An 18,820-nucleotide genomic window follows, 5' to 3' on the forward strand; every position below is an offset into this window, starting at 1 on the left:
GAACTCTTGACCTCAAGGGAGCCACCTGCCTCAGCCTCCCAAAGTGCTGGGATTACAGGCGTGAGCCCACACCCCGGGCTGGCATTTGGTTTTCTGTTCTTGCATTAGTTTGCTTAGAATAATGGTCTCCAGCTCTATCCTTGCTGCGAAAGATATGATCTTTTTTATGGCTCTGTAGTATTCCACGGTGTATATGTACCACATTTTCTTTATGCAGTCCACTGCTGATGGGCACTGAGGTTGATTCCATGTGTCAGCAAACATATTTTGAACCCTCCAAAATACACTAAGAATTCAGAAGTTCGAGTCCCTGTCCTCATTGCACATAACAAGTCCTCCTCCTTGACAGGTACTCTATAGTTTAATAACTGCCTTCAAAGAACTAGAAAGCAATTCCTCAAGGATAGAGAGCTCCAACCTTGCTATACAAGGACCTGGCACATACCAACAGATAATAAATGATTGTTGAATGAACAAACTATTTTTCTGCTTATGATCTAAAAAAAATCCTCAGTTGACATTAACATGAAAAAGGATTGATAAAAAATAACACTGTGTGGTGATTATCAGGCAAACAGAGACACTTCATGGCAACACTCAGAAACATTTGGAGGTATACATGTACTGAAACATCACAATATGTACAATTATTATTATGTACAATTATTATGTCTTTTTTTTAATAGAGATAAGGTCTCACTTTGTCACCCAGGCTGGAGTGCAGCGGCAAAATCATAGCTTTGTAAACTTTGTAACCTCAAATTCCTGGGCTCAATCAATCCTCCTGCCTCAGCCTCTCAAAGTATTGGAATTACAGGCTTAAGCTACCATGCCTGGCCAAAAACAATAATTTTAAAAAAGAGAAACACTTGAAGGGGAAAAATAAAAATGACACCACATTGGCCAGGCGTGGTGGCTCACGCCTGTAATCCCAGCACTTTGGGAGGCTGAGGTGGGTGGATCACGAGGTCAGAAGATCGAGACCATCCTGGCTAACACAGTGAAACCCCGTCTCTACTAAAAATACAAAAAAAATTAGCCAGGCGTGGTTGCAGGCACCCGTAGTCCCAGCTACTCGGGAGACTGAGGCAGGAGAATGGAGTGAACCCGGGAGGCGGAGCTTGCAGTGAGCCAGAATCGCGCCACTGACTCTAGCCTGGCCGACAGAGTGAGACTCCGTCTCAAAAAAAAAAAAAATGACACCACATTATCATGCCATGGCAAAGCTCAGTAGTGTTCTGTCATGTAAAATCCCTCCATCTCGAGTGCAGTGGCTCATGCCTATAATTCTAACGCTTTGGGAGGGCAAGGTAGGAGGATCCCTTGAGGCGAGGAACTTGAGACCAGCCTGGGCAACACAACAAGACCCTCTCTCTATTAAAAATAAATGCATAAAAATAAATTTTGGCTGGGCGCGGTGGCTCACGACTGTAATCCCAGCACTTTGGGAGGCTGAGGCGGGCAGATCACAAGGTCAGGAGACCAGCCTGACCAACATGGTGAAACCCCGTCACTACTAAAAATACAAAAATTAGCTGGTGTGGTGGCACATGCCTGTAATCCCAGCTACTCAGGAGACTAAGGCAGGAGAACTGCTTGAACCCGGGAGGCAGAGGTTGCAGTGAGCTGAGATTCTACCACTGCACTCCAGGCTGGGCGACAGAGCAAGACTCCGTCTCAAAAAATCTATAATAATAATAATAATAATAATAATTTTTTTAAAAGCTGAATAAAATCCCTCCACCTCTGAAAACCCCTGTAAAGGGTGTGGAAATGGCTCATTTTACCCCTATGATGGTTATGCTATAAAACAACTGGTTTTAGACTAGAGCTTTTCAGTATGAGAAGTCAATTGCTGAAATCAGTATTTGGTGACACATATTTTCATAAATACTAAATGTGTTGAGCAAAGACCTATCTTTAACTTTAAAGTGAAAACTTCAAACTGTTCCTAACTACAAAATTTTTCAGAGATAAACCATGGTTTCTCAACTCTGGCACTACTGACATTTTGACCAGATAATTCTCTGCTGTAGGGAGCTGTCCTATGCATTAGAGGATGTTTAGCAGCATTCCTGACCTCTACCCACTAGACGCCAGTACCACCTCCCACAGTCATGACAACTAAAGAAATTTCTAGATATTGACAAATGTTCTGGGGGGAGGATCATCCTGATAGGGAACCAGAAATAAACAATGGAATGATAATTTTCTTCATAAAGGCTGTTTAAATAAGATATGGAAGATGATACAAACTATCATTCTTTGCACTCATTTGCGAATCATTTTTAGATCATCAGATGACCTTTTAATATTTTATCTGAAAAGAAGCAGCAGAAGCAGACCACCACCACCAGTGCACCTAAAGGTAATGTGTAACCTATAAAGAAGAAATAAACCAATGAACCAATGGATGACGCAAAAAGTCTTAAGAGTAAAAAATCAGCTAAGGTAGCCTCAGTACTCTGCTATGTATATTACTCATGCATGGTAACTGTTAGAATTCTTAGGCTATCTTGAAATCTTTTATTTCAATGCTACAAAGTCAGACTCTTCATTTTTCTTCCTATTTTTATCTGAAAAAAAAAAAAAGTTTCCTGTATCACAGAGAGCAAGAATACTTACCACTATTTATTGAGCATTTTGTAAATACAAGGGATTTTACTTAATTAAGCAGATCTCCAAAAAACTTAAGGAAATAAGACAAAACAGATTCAGGAACGTTAAATAAAACACCAAGAGCCACAAAGGAAGCTGAGGGATTCCTGAGGTCTACCAAAGGGTCATCACCATCACATCCCAAAAGGCCTAGGTTTTACTTATAAATCTTTTGGTTTATAAAAAGGCCAGATTTGCAATAATATTAAAAACTGAGATCTCAGCATTTAATAGTATAATCTTAAACGTGTAAAGAGCACATAGTACTTTTCAGAAAGTTATTTTTAATTATAAAAGAAACATAAGTGGCCGGGCACAGTGGCTCATGCCTGTAATCCTAGCACTTTGGGAGGCCGAGGCGGGCAGATGACCTGAGGTCAGGAGTTTGAGACCAGCTTGGCCAAAATGGCGAAACCCCATCTCTACTAAAACTTTAAAAATTAGCTGGGCATGGTGGCGAGTGCCTGTAGTCCCAGCTACTTGGGAGGCTGAGGCAGGAGAACTGCTTGAACCCAGGAGGCGGAGGTTGCAGTGAGCTGAGATTGCACCACTGCACTCCAGCCTGGGCGACACAGTCTCACTCTGTCTCAAAAAAAAAAAAAAAAGAAAAAAAGAGAAAGAAACGTATGGGCTGGGCACAGTGGTTCATGCCAATAATCTTGACATTTTGGGAGGCTGAGGCGGAAGGATAGCTTGAGCTCAGGAATTTCAGACCAGCCTGGGCAACATAGTGAGGTCCTATCTCTATTAATGAGAAAAAAAAAATTAGCTGGACGTGATGACACAGGCCTGTGGTCCCAGCTACTCAGGAGGCTGAAGTGGGAGCATCGCTTGAGCCTGGGAGGTCAAGGCTGCAGTGAGCCATAACTGTGCCACCACATTCCAGCCTCGGCAACAGAAACATACGATCATTGTAGATAATCTAAAAGCCCATTTTTTTTTCTTTTTTTTTTTTTTTTTTTTTTCAGATGCAATCTCACTCTGTCGCCCAGGCTGGAGTGCAGTGGTGTGATCTCGGCTCAGTGCAACCTCCGCCTCCCATGTTCAAGTGATTCTCCTGCCTCAACCTCTGAAGTAGCTACAATTACAGGCGTACACCACCATGCCCGGCTAATTTCTTTGTATTTTTATTAGAGACGGGGTTTCGCCATGTTGGCCAGGCTGGTCTTGAACTCCTGACCTCAGGTGATCTCACCGCCTTGGCCTCCCAAAGTGCTGGGATTTCAGGCGTGAGTCACCGCGCCCAGCCTTAAATAGCCCATTTTTTAAAAGATTGGTTGTAATAATGATGTATATAATGAATGATTATCATATTATCATAATGACATGTATCTATAATAATGATTCACATCAAAACAAATGCAAAGGTAAAGATTAGCTAGGTGTTCAAGCAATGAACAAGTAACTAATGGGTGAACATCCCCAGACACTTCAGTCCTAAAGTCACAGATGACTTTTTTAGAACCTGCCCAGAAATTACTGTAGAAATAAATTCTGGCTTCAGAATAATTCAACAAACTTACCTGTGCTACCTGCATTGAAAAAAGTGACAAGTACTGTGCAGGTATGTTGTGGATGGATTTGGTATTTCAGAGGAAACTGGTACATACTACAGAAACTGCCTTTCCCAGAGAAAAAATGAAATGCTGCCAGGCACGGTGGCTCACGCCTGTAATCCCAGCACTTTGAGAGGCCGAAGTGGGCGGATCACAAGGTCAGGAGATCGATACCATCCTGACTAACACGGTGAAACCCTGTCTCTACTAAAAATACAAAAAATTAGCCGGGCGTGGTGGCAGGCGCCTGTAGTCCCAGCTATTCAGGAGACTGAGGCAGGAGAATGGCATTAACCTGGGAGGCGGAGCTTGCAGTGAACCGAGATTGTGCCACTGCACTCCAGCCTGGGTGACACAGCGAGACTCTGTCTCAAAAAAAAAAAAAGAAAAAATGAAATGCTTATCTCAGAAACATAAATTAAAGAAAAAAATCATCTCTAATCTACTGTTTCAGTCTTATCATTTTATAGTTTGGACCTAAGAGATCACCAATCCTTAATAAATAAGGTTTCCCATGAGTTCTGGAGCTTCTCTGCCTCCTGTTCGCACCCTCCATGTCCATGTTTAATAACCTAATGCCAGCCAGGTGCAGTGGCTCACGCCTGTAATCCCAGCACTTTGGGAGGCCGAGGCTGGAGGATCACTTGAGCCCAGGAGTTTAAGACCAGCCTGGACAACAGAACGAGACCCTGTCTCTACAACAAATAAAAAATAAAAAATCTAACTGGGCATGGTGGTATGGTGGTGCACGCTTTCAGTCCCAGCTTTTCGGGAGGCTGAGGTAGGAGGATTCCTTGGGCCAGGGAGGTCAAGGCTTCAGCAAGCCATGATCATGCCACTACACTCCAGTCTGGGTGACAGAGTGAGACCCTGTCTCAAAAAAAAAAACAAAAAACAAAAAACAACCTAATGCTGGATGGACACAGTAGCTCATGTCTGTAATCCTAGCACTTTGGGAGGCTGAGGATTGCTTGAACCCAAGAGTTAGGGACCAGCCTGGGCAACAAAGCAATATCCCCATCTCTTTAAAAAAAAAAAAAATGTGCCAGGCATGGTGGTACATGCTTGTAGTTCCAGCCACCATGGAGGCTGAGGAAGGAGGACCACTTGGGCCCAGGAGTTTCAGGCTGCAGTGAGCTAGGATCAAGCCACTGCACTTCAGCCGGGGCAACAGAGCGAGACCCTGTCTCTTACTAAAAAAATTTTAAAAAGTGAACCAAATGCTTAAGAAGCTAACTTGGTTAGGTTCCTAAGGGGCCTTTTCAAAATCAGATATAAAAGTGCTGATGCCAGGCCCTCCAGCACTGAGAAGCGTAGGCTAAACTACCTTTTCGAGGAACATCTTCCCTTATTCCAGAAGAATAGGAATAGAAAACGGTGGTTATTTTAGTGGTCAGGAAGAGCAACCAAGATCTCGCATGGAGGTGTGCTTAGAGGGAAAATGTTAAAATAATTGATTAGGAAAAAGAAAGTACGAGAATTGTCTGACATACCAAGGCAGGATGGTAGACAGAAGCAGTGAAATGGCTGATATTACACTAGAGGTTGCATCTGAACAGATAATCAGGGTTAGGTTCTATGACTTCTAATCTTGGCACGGCAATGGACCAGCCACACTGCCGTAAAATGGGGCTTAATATTTAGAAAATAAAGTTTAAGTACTCCAAAATTACTATGTCTTTTCCAAGACAACAAAGGCATAGAAGTCAGAAAATGAAACTAAAATATACTCGCAATGAGTCTTAACTTTTACCTCTTTAAAACAGTTTTAGCTCCTGGCCAGGCATGGTAGCTCACGCCTGTAATCCCAGCACTTTGGGAGGCCGAGGTGGGCTGATCACCTGAGGTCAGGAGTTCAAGAGCAGCCTGGCCAATAAGCTGAAACCCCATCTCTACAAAAAATACAAAAATTAGCCGGGCGTGGTAGCGGGCGCCTGTAATCCCAGCTACTTGGGAGGCTGAGGCTGGAAAATCACTTGAACCCAGGAGGCAGAGGTTGCAGTGAGTGGAGATAGTGACAAGAGTGAAACTCCATCTCAAAAAAAAAAAAGTTCAGCTCCTTTCTAAAGGAGGGTCTTTTCAATTCATTCATAAGTACTAGGTCGGGTTCCTTAGAGAAAACCTCCAGGCCCCTTAATATTCACAAAACTAAAGTCCAAGACCCTTGGCTCAGAATTTTTTTTTTTGAGATGGATTCTCGCTTTGTCACCAGGCTGGAGTGCAGTGGCGCGATCTCAGCTCACAGCAACCTCTGCCTCCCGGTTCAAGCAATTCTCCTGCCTCAGCCTCCCGAGTAGCTGGGACTACAGGTGCATGCCACCATTCCCAGCTAATTTTTGTATCTTTACTAGAGACGGGATTTCATCATGTTGGCCAGGATGGTCTTGATCTCTTGACCTTGTGATCCACCCACCTCGGCCTCCCAAAGTGCTGGGATTACAGGCGTGAGCCACACCACACCCAACCAGAAATTTTTAATAGAGCAAAATTCTCACATCCAAATGAGGTTTTACCTAATTGCCACTTACAATATCATAAGCTATCAGCAATAATGAAAATAATAAGAGTTCTTCACCTTTCCTTCCTTCTTTCTCTCTGTAGAAGACCTCAATTTAACATCATGAATCATTTGGTCCTTGACGTATGGTAACTTCCGGGGAGACAGATGACATTTAGCACAGGACATGTAAGACTGTGGGAAAAGGGAAGTTCTTGGCCGCAAGAAATGGGACAAAACCCTTGCCCTTGGGAAAAATGCCAAAAATCTCTGAAGTCCACGCTAAAGCAGTTAAATTTTTAGCTTTAAAAGATTCCATTACAAAAATCCAAACCAGACTGGGCACAGTGGCTCATGCCTGTAATCCCAACACTTTGGGAGGCCGAGGCAGGAGGACTGCTTGAGCTTAGGAGTTCGTGACCAGCCTGGGCAACATGGTAAAACCTCCCTCTACAAAAAATATAAAAAATTAGTCATGTGTGGTAGCATGCCTGTAGTCCCAGGAACCCGGGAGGCTGAGGTGGAAGGATCACTTGAGCCTGGGAGGCTGGGAGGTCGAGGCTGCAGTGAGCTATGATCATGCCACTGCATTCCAGCCTGGGTGACAGAGTAAGACCCTGTCTCCAAAAAAAAAAAAAAAAAGCAAAAACCACACCATGCAATTAGAATAGGCTTTTAAAAACTACACTATAAAAGTGCAAGATAATAATTTTCTGGAATTCATAAGAACCTGTACTAGGTGATGGTCCCCAGGGTGGATATGAATATTTTTTCCCCTTGTAATTGGCTTAAGCTAACATGGTTCTAAAATTTTTTGCTATTCAAAAACGATGAGGATGGGCATGGTGGCTCATGCCTGTAATCCCAGCACTCTGGGAGACTGAGGCAGCCGGATCACCTGAGGTCAGGAGTTTGAGACCAGCCTGGCCAACATGGCGAAACCCCGTCTGTACTAAAAATACAAAAATTAGCCAGGTATGGTGGTGGACACCTGTAATCCCAGCTACTCGGGAGGCTAAGGCAGGAGAATTGCTTGAACCCGGGAGGCGGAGGTTGCAGTGAGCCAAGATCGTGCCACTGCACTCTAGTCTAGGTGACAGAACAAGACTGTCTCAAAAAGAAAAAAACAAAAAACAATGATGAATATCATAATAATGGCTAACTTTTCTGACTACTTATTATATAATAAGCATTGGGCTAAGTGCTCTACATGCATCTCCTTATTAATCCTTACAACACTGTAAGGTCTAAATAACATAAACTTTAAGAATTTTCAAAAAAAGAAAAAACATAAAATTAAAATAAAAAAAGAAACAAAAGAAAAAAAAATAATTTTCAGGCTGGGCATGGTGGCTCACGCCTGTACTCCCAGCATTTTGGGAGGCCAAGGTGGGTAGACTGCTTGAGCCCTGGAGTTCAAGACCAGCCTGGGCAACATAGTGACACCTTATCTCTATTATTTAAAAAATGAAATAAAATAAATTGGCGGTGGCTCACGCTTGTAATCCCAGCACTTTGGGAGGCAGAGGCAGGTGGATCACGAGGTCAGGATATAGAGACCATCCTGGCCAACATGGTGAAACCCCATCTCTACTAAAATACAAAAATTGGCCGGGCATGGTGGTGCACGCCAGTAGTCCCAGCTGCTTGGGAGGCTGAGGCAGGAGAATCGCTTGAACACGGGAGGTGGAGGTTGTGCCACTGTGCTCCAGCCTGGTGACAGAGCAAGACTCCGTCTCAAAAAACTAAATAAAAAATAAAAATAAAACTATTAACAGAAGCATAAGTACTTTCGAAAACTACTCTATTGTCCTATCAATCACCACTGGGATATCCATGCAAAACCAAAAGACCCTAAACAGCTATACTTACACAGAATTTTAATCTAGTGAGAGTTCTAGTTAAGAGTCTTGGCAGGGCGAGATGGCTCACACCTGTAATCCCAGCACTTTGGGCTGCTGAGGCAGGTGGATTACCTAAGGTCAAGAGTTCAAGACCAGCATGGGCAACATGGTGAAATCCCATCTCTACTAAATATACAAAAATAAGCCAGGCGTGGTGGCAGGTGCCTGTAATCCCAGCTACTCGGGAGGCCAAGGCACGAGAATCACTTGAACCCAGGAGACAGAGGTTGCAGTGAGCTGAGATCGTGCCACTGCCCACAGCCTGGGCAACAAAGCAAGACTCCATCTCAAAACACAACTAATAACATAATGACAATGAAGATTAATACTTATATGTAGAAATTGTCCTTCACACTGCCAAACTGCTAGCCCATTAAGAAAGCCTTTTACGGCCAGCCATGGTGGCTCACGCCTGTAATCCGAGCACTTGGGGAGGCCAAGGCAGGCGGATCACTTGAGATCAGGAGTTGGAGACCAGACTAGCCAACATGGTGAAACCCCATCTCTACTAAAAAGAAAATACAAAAATTAGTCGGGTGTTTTGGTGCATGCGTGTAGTCCCAGCTACTAGGGAGGCTGAGGCAGGAGAATCGCTTGAACTCGGAAGGTGGAGGTTGCGGTGAGCCAAGACTGCGCTCCAGCCTGGGCGACAGAGCAAGACTCTGTCTCAAAAAAAAAAGAAAGAAAGAAAAAGAAAGGTTTTTACAAGCCTTGTGCAAAAGAACAAGAAGATATAAAGAAAATAAAATTTTATCGTAGTTGTGACCACACCTTGAAATGGAGAGTTGACAACTCCGTTTTAAGGAACAAATTTTTTTCCTATAGTAATTTCATCATAATTTCTTGCACAGAGTATACAATATGTTTCCGCTGGCAATATACAGTTGAGTAAAGGTTTTCTGTATCTTCTCCTCTGTACTTTTCAAACTATATTTTAAGAAGCATTAACAAAACCAAACACATATATCAATACCAAAACCCACAAAATTAGCTATTTTATACCCACTTAGGCATTTAAGTAAATTGGCTAATGGCTTCATGGGAAGTAATGTAGTGTAAAAGAGGAAACACTGGCAGTGAAGGCAGAAAACCTAGACCTGGGTGGAAATCATGGCTACAACACTTGTTAACTATGTGACCTTGGGCAATTTCCTTCTCTCAGTCTGAGTTTTCTTATTTGCAAAGTGAGGGTAGTAATTCCAATCTTGGGAGGGACGATTAATTGCATGTGAAATGCCCACCACAGAGCCTGACTCAAAGCAGGAGTTCAGAAAAGATACTGTTATGATTGTTATTCATATAAGCTCCTTAAAAGCAAAAACATCATATTTGTCCTTGTAGCCCAATTGCAGGCTTTATAATTATTGAGGAGCTGAAAAACAAGAAACACCAAAGTTACAAATGAGGATTTGTATCCGTTCAACACATGCCTAGACAGAAAATGAGACTAAGTAATCATGACTTTCAAAAACTATATCAACGCATACACAGCATATAAATCGAAGTATATATTGCCATTTGATGGGGAAAAAAATCAAAATATGTAATGTGCTTATTTTTAAACCACTCTGAAAGAAGATGATGCTGCCTGTATACAAATCAGGAGTACAACTACTCTTCATTCATTCTCCAAGTATTTCCATAAGTGCCAGTCATTATGTCAGTCATTATGCTAGGCAATGTGCATATGATGGGGAGCAAAAGCGAAAATAATCCCAACCCTCATGGAGCTTGCTTGCAGTCATGTAATCACACAAATAAGTGTTAACTTGTGATAAGTGATATGAATGACAGGTAAATAGTGCTCTGAGAACCTATTAGGTTAGAATCTAATCTAACTGAAATCAAGGAAGGCCTTCCAAGGAGGTGAAACCTGAGAGCTGAAGGATGAAGAGGAGGTTAACAAAGGGAGGTGTTTCCAGATGGAGGAAAGCAGCTCCTGCAAAGACCCTGTAAGCAGGAGGAAACAAGGCAAGAACGCAGGACTATAAGGCCAGTGTGCATGGAGCAGAGACAAGTGTGAGAATTAGCTAGGGCCTAGGCTGCACAAGGGCCTAGATATATAGCCTACATTCAAAAGTTGTAATTTGATCTCAAGAGCAATGACAAGGCCTGTAATCCTAAGGCTTTCAGAGGCTGAGGCAGGAGCACGGCTTGAACCCAGGAGGTTGAGGCTGTAATGAGCCGTGATTACACCACTGGACTCCAGCCTGGGTGACAAAGTGAGATCCTGTCTCCACAAAAAAAAAAAAAAAAAAAAAAAAGCAACCAGAAGCCACTGAAGAGTTTTATGAATGCTTCTTTGAGGGGCAGGCAGGCTGAGGGGAAGACGAAATCAGATTTTCAACAGGACTCTGGCTTCTGGATTCTGGAATACGGATGGACCAGGTGGGAAACAATAGTCCTGTCAGGATAGGATAGTAGCTTGGAATAGGGTGATGGCAGTGATGGTGGAAGGAAGCCAATGAATTCAAGAGATATTCAGGAAAATCTAACACTGTATTGTACACAAGGGCAGAGGGACAGCAGTGTCCAAGACTTCTGGGTTTCTGATTCATACGACTGTACAGAAGGAGATACCACTCAGGAGGTATTCTGCTTCAGAAATGTATTTAAGGAGCTAGGCACGGTGGCTCACGCCTGTAATCCCAGCACTTTGGGAGGCTGAGGTGGGTGAATTGCCTGAGGTCAGGAGTTCGAGACCAGCCTAGCCAACGTAGTGAAACCCCATCTCTACTAAAAACACAAAAACTTAGCTGGGTGTGGTGGCGGGCGCCTATACTCCCAGCTACTAGGGAGGCTGAGGCAGTAGAATTGCTTGAACCCAGGAGGCAGAGGTTGCAGTGAGCCAAGATCACGCCATTACATTCCAGCCTGGGCAACAAGAGCAAAACTCTGTCTCAAAAAAAAAAAAGAAAGAAAGAAAGAAAAGAAATATCTTTAAGGCTGTTTACACAGGCCAAAAAGGGCCTAACTGCACTACACTTTTGCATGAAAATGTGTAAACCCAATTTGATCCCCTACTTTAAATAAGGCTCTAGAAGATTTTTTGCTATTTACAGAAATCAAACTGACTCTCAAAAGTACAAGGATTTTCCCACACTGAAGAAATTTCAAAGATTCTGCCACAAGCTTCTAAATCAACTCCAAATGAATGTTAAATTGGTTTGAGCAATAGGGCAGCATTACGGAGTGAATGTGTCATTTCCCATGAGGACCACTTTGATAAGGCTAACACTTATGTACTGCTGTTTAATTTAAATATTTTAAATAAATCTTAATAGTTAAGAGTACTCTTGGCTGGGCGCGGTGGCTCACGTCTGTAATCCCAGCACTTTGGGAGGCCGAGGCGGGTGGATCACGAGGTCAGGAGATCGAGACCATCCTGGCTAACACGGGGAAACCCCGTCTCTACTAAAAATACGAAAAATTAGCTGGGCGTGGTGGCGGGCACCTGTAGTCCCAGCTACACGGGAGGCTGAGGCAGGAGAATGGCATGAACCCAGGAGGCGGAGCTTGCAGTGAGCCGAGATCGCGCCACTGCACTCCAGCCTGGGCGACAGAGCCAGACTCCGTCTCAAAAAAAAAAAAAGAGTACTCTTGGCTGGGCACGGTGGCTCAGGCCTGTAATCCCAGCATTTTGGGAGGCCAAGGCGGGTGGATCACGAGGTCAAGAGATCGAGACCATCCTCCAACATGGTGAAACCCCGTTTCAAGTAAAAATACAAAACTTAGCTGGGCATGGTGGCACGCACACCTGTAGTCACAGCTACTCGGGAGGCTGAGGCAGCAGAATCGCCTGAATCAGGGAGGCGGAGTTTGCAGTGAGCCGAGATCACAACGCTACACTTCAGCCTGGCGACAGAGCAAGACTCAGTTAAAAAACAAAAGGGTACTTTTGGCTGTGCGCCATGGCTCACGCCTGTGATCCCAACACTTTGGGAGGCCAAGGCGGGTGGAACACCTGAGGCCCGGAGTATGATGAGACTAGCCTGGCCAACATGGTGAAACCCCAGCTCTACTAAAAATACAAAAATTAGCTGGGCATGGTGGGTACCTGTAATCCCAGATACTCAGGAGGCTGAGGCAGGAGAATCGCTTGAACCTGGCAGACGGAGGTTGCAGTGAGCCAAGATCACGCCATTGCACTCCAGTCTGGGCAAGAAAACCCAAACTCCGGCCGGGCGCGGTGACTCACGACTGTAATCCCAGCACTTTTGGAGGACAAGGCGGGCAGATCATGAGGTCAGGAGTTCAAGACCAGCCTGGCCAACATGGTGAACCCCCGTGTCTACTAAAAATACAAAAATTAGCTGGGCATGGTGGCAGGCGCCTGTAATCTCAGCTGCTCGGGAGGCTGAGGCAGGAGAATTGTTTGAACCCTGGAGGCAGAGGTTGTAGTGAGCCAAGATCAGGCCACTGCACTCCAGCCTGGATGACAGGGCGAGGCTCTGTCTCAAAAAAAAAACAAAAAAACCCCAAAAACTCCATCTCAAAAAAAGAGAGTACTCTTATGTGACATTGAACTAAAATATGATAACATTAGGTATTACCATAATTAGAACTATAGTGCTTTTGTTTCAATATTTTGAAATGCTTGTAAATATATATATATATATATATATATATATATATATATATATTTTTTTTTTTTTTTTTTTTTTTTTTTTGAGACGGAGTCTCGCTGTGTCGCCCAGGCTGGAGTGCAGTGGCGCAATCTCGGCTCACTGCAAGCTCCGCCTCCCGGGTTCACGCCATTCTCCTGCCTCAGGCTCCCGAGTAGCTGGGACTACAGGCGCCCGACACCACGCCTGGCTAATTTTTGGTATTTTTGGTAGAGAACGGGTTTCACTGTGTTAGCCAGGATGGTCTCGATCTCCTAACCTCATGATCCGCCCACCTCTGCCTCCCAAAGTGCTGGGATTACAGGCGTGAGCCACCGCGCCCGGCCAAAAAATAATATTTTGTAGGAAAAAAAGAGATAAGATTTTAAAAACACACACACACACAATCTCTTGACTTTAATAAACATTTTGCCGTTTCCATCCTAGTCCTTGTTAATGCCCATCACATTCAATTCAGGGTAAAATATAAGGTTTTTACTAGTTAAACACATCTGTATATATGTGTACGCACTATGTACAAAGTAAAGCCAATACTATGTCAATACTATCAATACTTTAATATTTACTTTTCCTGGTTTTAGTTTTCGGATGCTATTTGCATAGAATACTGATGGTTTTAAGTCTTAAAAACAGAAATCTGACTGACCCAAGGAAAAGGATGAAAGAAAGAGATTTTGTCCCTTTAAAATCAGCCAACACATCCTATCTTAGTACTGAAGTACTTCCCAATTCTGGCAGGATGGGCTCCTTGGCCACCTGCTTGCACTAGGGTCTGACTAGCATTTTATTAACATCCAACTGCAGTTACCAGGACATTCATTACCACTGCTTGTACAAAGCAGAATTCTTTTTAAATTTTTTTCCCATACTGATTTCATCACCAGGTGTCAAAAGGCAAAACCGTGGCCTGAGGCCAAATAGAAAAATGTCATCTCCACAAATGAGGAGAAAAGACAAGGACTTTAAAAAATCAGGTCAACAAGCCCATTAGCCAATAATAGTTCGTAAAACTAGACTGTCTTCACACTAGAGGCTGTGCTAGCAAATGTGGTCCTTGGAAACAAGAGCTGTAGAGCTTGAAATGGGTTGCCAGCATGGTTTGCCTTTTTCTTTTTTCATGTTTATTTTTATTTTTTTATTTATAACATGGAATCAGACTATGACTATAATCGAGCATAGCTATGGCGGGGTATGGGCAGTGCCAAGGAAGAGACAGCGAAAAGCCCGTAGGGTTCCCAATCTAAGCTAGCAGACCTTCCCATCTTCCTCATGAGTGGTCCCTGTCTCCGCAGCTGGAATGTGCCGGAGGGAAAGTTACAAGGGCCCCCAAAATGAGACAGCAAACCACTTCCTTCTGAAAACTAAAGGTCATAGGCTTTTAAGGAACAATAGAGCTCAATGTAAGCTTCAGAAAGATGGAGACAGTTAGATGAGACGAGGGTAGGGAAGCGGGGGTGAGGAGATGCGCCCCGTCTGGGATAGCTGAATAGGGGGGTCAAGGCCAGGGACTTTAGGAACACGAGAAGGGCTGGATCTTCCATAACCTGCCCAAGTGGGCCTGAGAAACCTAAGAGGCTCCTCTGAAAATCTAGGGCATCTATGCATCCAATACTCTCAGCCCTCTCCTCGGGAAGGGAGATAATCCCCACAGGAAGCACCCCCCAAACTGGGGCTTTTCCTGCCCTTCAAAAGCCACAAACCCTCACGGAAAACATTTACAAGGGAGTGGAAGGGCCGGGGGCAAGCAGCGGTTCTGCAAATCTCGGGAGGAAGGCCGCTGGAGCCAAAGAACTTCGCCCCTGGAATAGGGGGTGGGGTGCGGAGGGCACCGTCTGAGGCCCGTAAGCCTCGGGGAATGAAGCGGCGGGAACGGGAGCAGGGTCCCGTGGGTTTCCCGACGAGGGGGTGGCGGCCTGGGGCGCGGTCGCCGGTGAGGGAGGCCCGCGGGCCGGGCACGGGAGCGGGGGCGCTGCGGGCCCGGGGCTGCAAAGAGCCGGGACTCGGGAGGCAGAGGCCGGCGTAGGCCTCGGGGGCCCGGACACACCCACCGCGGCGGCCTCGGGCCCGCTTACCTGCTCCTCCTCCGGGGTCAGCTCCGGCGCCATGTCGGGCCGGGGCGCGGTCGCGGGCTCCATCCCCCCGCCACCGCCGCCGGGCGGACAGAACTCGCTCGCGAGCGCGGGAGCCCGGTGCGCTCGGCCTCCGCTTCCGCGTCCCCGCGCCTCAGCAGCCCGGGGCCGGCTTGCGCATAGTGTGGCCGGCAGGGCCCGGTGCCCGCAGCGGCCGCAAACGCCGCTTCTGCTTCCTTAAGAAAAATCTCTCCGAACTGCAGCTCTCTTCCGGGAGGAAATCCTTTTTTATATTATTCGCTCCTTTCCTCACACTCCCCCTTATCTCCCGGGGAAGAAAAAGTGCAGGCGAAGAGCTAACAGCCGCTCGGGATTTAAAAGGAAATCGGAAATCAGGAACTTTTAGAGCCGGGAGCGAAGGGTCGGCGGAAATTTCCCGAAGGCCACCGACCCCTTCGGCGCCCCGCTTCCTCGGCCGCGCTCCCGCTCCTCCACAGCGCCACAGCGCTCGGGGCCGCCCAGCCGGGCCGTCCTCGCGGACGCTGGCCCTGCGACCTGCGCGGCTGCTTCAGCCAGGCTCCTCGCGGGCGGCCGCAGCGAAAGGGAGGGAGTGGAGACGGAGCGAGGGAAACGCGCCCCCCTCCTGACTCACGGCCAACGCTGCGGCCGCCCCGCGGCCGCCCGAGCCCCCCGCGGCTCCATTGAGAAACTGAGCGTCTCATTCACAAGCTGGCGGCGAGGAGGGCCCGGCGGAGCTAGGACGCAGTCCGGGAGGGGGAGACAGAGAGGAGCCCGGGCGGGGGAGGGGACCGGGAGGGGGAGGGGACCCGGGCGGGGAGGGGACCCTAGCTAGACGGAAGGCTACTCGACTGCAGGAGGGAGAAAAAGGAAGAAAAGAGTATTTCGTGAGGCTCAGATCCTCGGAGGTGGAGGAGAATACGTTCGTTTGCAAATTATCTGCTGACTGGCACCTCTCCTGGGGTTAACTTGCCGCTGCCACCTACGCGTGAGAAACCCACAATCCTCAACTATTTGTCGCTTGCAGCCTGAAAGACCCTGGAAAGGTTGCCTGCCAGGCCAGGATGCTTAGGTGGAAGGAATCGCACCTGCCTCCCTCTCTCTCCCTCCTTACTGGCTGCACCCTGTAATTCATCTCCAGTGTAGCTAATTTTAATCCCCCATAGAAACGACATCAGACTCCGAACATCATTCAGGAATGACGCGGCCTTTGCAGACCTTTGATTTTCACTAGGGCAAGTGCAGCAAAGGGTTCAGAATTAGGGGTACAGTCTTGGAGTCATTTGGGGAGGAATGGGGCATAGAGAAGGCAAGGCTGGGTCTGGTATGTTGCTGCATTATTCCAAGCCAAAGATAAATATTCCAAAGGGACCCAAAGTCCACAACCAGTTCCAAGGCTGAAGCCCTGGAGCCAGTCCTGAGGGACCCAAAGGAGGGGCCTTCAGACAACAGGAAGGTGCTGTGAGTTGTGATGCTCCTACGATTTTTTTTTTTTTTTTTTTTTTTTTTTTTTGAGACGGAGTCTCTGTGTCGCCCAGGCTGGAGTGCAGTGGCGCGATCTCGGCTCACTGCAACCTCCGCCTCCCGGGGTCAAGCGATTCTCCTGCCTCAGCCTCCTGGGTAGCTGGGATTACAGGTGCGAGCCACCACGCCCGGCTAATTTTTGTATTTTTAGTAGAGACGGGGTTTCACCATGTTGGTCAGGCTGGTCTCGAACTCCTGACCTCGTGTTCCGCCCGCCACGGTCTCCCAAAGTGCTGGAATTACAGGCAGGCGCGAGCCACCGCGCGCCCGGCATTTTTTTTTTTTTTTTTTTCTTTTTTTTGAGACGGAGTCTCACTCTGTCACCCAGGCTGGAGTGCAGTGGCGCGATCTCGGCTCACTGCAAGCTCCCCCTCCCAGGTTCACACCATTCTCCTGCATCAGGCTCCCAAGTAGCTGGGACTACAGGCGCCCGCCGCTGCGCCCAGCTAAATTTTTGTGTGTGTGTGTGTGTTTTTAGTAGAGGCGGTCTTTCATCGTGTTAGCCAGGATGGTCTCGATCTCCTGACCTCGTGATCCGCCCACCTTGGCCTCCCAAAGTTGTTGTTGTTGTTGTTGTTGTTGTTTAACACAGGGTCTCACTTTGTTGCCCAGGCTGGAGTGCAGTGGCGTGATCACAGCTCACTGGAGCCTTAAAGTCCTGGGCTCAAGCAATCCTCCCGCTTCAGCCTCCTGAGTAGGTGGGACTACAGGTGCACACCACTGCACCTGGCTAATTTTTTTTTTTTTTTTTTTAGAGATAGGGGTCTTATTATGTTGCCCAGGCTGGTCTCAAACTCTTGGTAAACTGCCTTTGCAAAATTATAACTGAGGATTTTATGACAGTGAAAGAGATCAGACCTAACTGACTCTATCTTGTTTCTAACCCTTAAGCTGTCCTTGTTCATTCCTGGGCATAGGCCGAACTAACTTTGGGAAGGAATTCAGTTCATGGTTTGACTCTGAAACAAAATTGATAACAGCCCTTTCCTGAAAAGACCCCCTTCTTCCCTGGGGTCCAGTCTGCCTTTGCAGGACTAACAAATTAAGCTACAAGATTAGAAATTACAATTTAGGGGTCATGCAACCATGGGCTCCAAGAGTCTAAACCTCCCCAAACTGTTCCTGGGGATAACATCACTATTGTAAAACCTAAGATCAGTGCTTGAGATATTTTGCAGACCCTGCACCCAGTGGATCAGCTGATACCATCCAGACTGTTAATCTGGCCCAAATAGGTCTGCCATCCCAACCAGGAACAGAAGACAGCAAGAAAAACTCATTTCAACTCCCTATGATTCCATCTCAAACCTGACCAATCAGCACTCCCCACTTCCTAAGCCCCTACCCACCAAATTATCTTTAAAAACTCTGATCCCTTAATGCTCCAGGGAGACTGATTTCAGTAATAATGAAACTCCAGGCCGGGCATGGTGACTCACGCCTGTAATCCCAGCACTTTGGGAGGCTGAGGCAGGCGGATCATGAGGTTAAGAGATCGAGACCATCCTGGCCAACATGGTGAAACCTCGTCTCTAGTAAAAATATAAAAATTAGCTGGGCGTGGTGGCGCACACCTGTCGTCCCAGCTACTCGGGAGTCTGAGGCAGGAGAAGTGCTTGAACCTGGGAGGTGGAGGTTGCAGTGAGCCAAAATCGCACCACTGCACTCCAGCCTGGTGAAACGGCGAGACGCTGAATCAAAAATAATAATAATAATAATAAAACTCCACTCTCCTGCACAGCCCGCTCTGCCTGAATTACTCTTTTGCCATTGCAATTCCCCTGTCTTGATATATCCGCTGTGTAGGCAGCAGGCAAGGTGATCCCATTGGGCAGTTACACTGGACTCAGGCGATCTTCCTGCCTCAGCCTCCCAAAGTGCTGGGATTACAGGTACGAGCCACCATGCCCAGCCTTCTAGGATTTTTGTTTTTGTTTGAGATGGAGTTCACTCTTGTTGCCCAGGCTGG

At 46.4% G+C, this 18,820-nt stretch overlaps 1 protein-coding gene across 1 annotated transcript in view; it reads right to left on the bottom strand.

The window, feature by feature from the left end:
- The window catches only part of PTPN9 (protein tyrosine phosphatase non-receptor type 9), a 105,642-nt gene extending 89,561 nt beyond the window's left edge, over positions 1-16,081 (bottom strand). The window contains exon 1 of the mRNA XM_024232245.3: positions 15,313-16,081. Within this exon, the coding sequence (XP_024088013.1) occupies positions 15,313-15,375 (63 nt within the window). The 5' untranslated portion in view covers positions 15,376-16,081. The remainder of the gene's footprint in view (positions 1-15,312) is intronic.
- Between the last annotated feature and the right edge of the window lie 2,739 nt (positions 16,082-18,820).

This window comes from Pongo abelii, chromosome 16, assembly GCF_028885655.2.
Source record: "Pongo abelii isolate AG06213 chromosome 16, NHGRI_mPonAbe1-v2.0_pri, whole genome shotgun sequence".
In the NCBI taxonomy this organism is placed as follows: Eukaryota; Metazoa; Chordata; class Mammalia; order Primates; family Hominidae; genus Pongo; species Pongo abelii.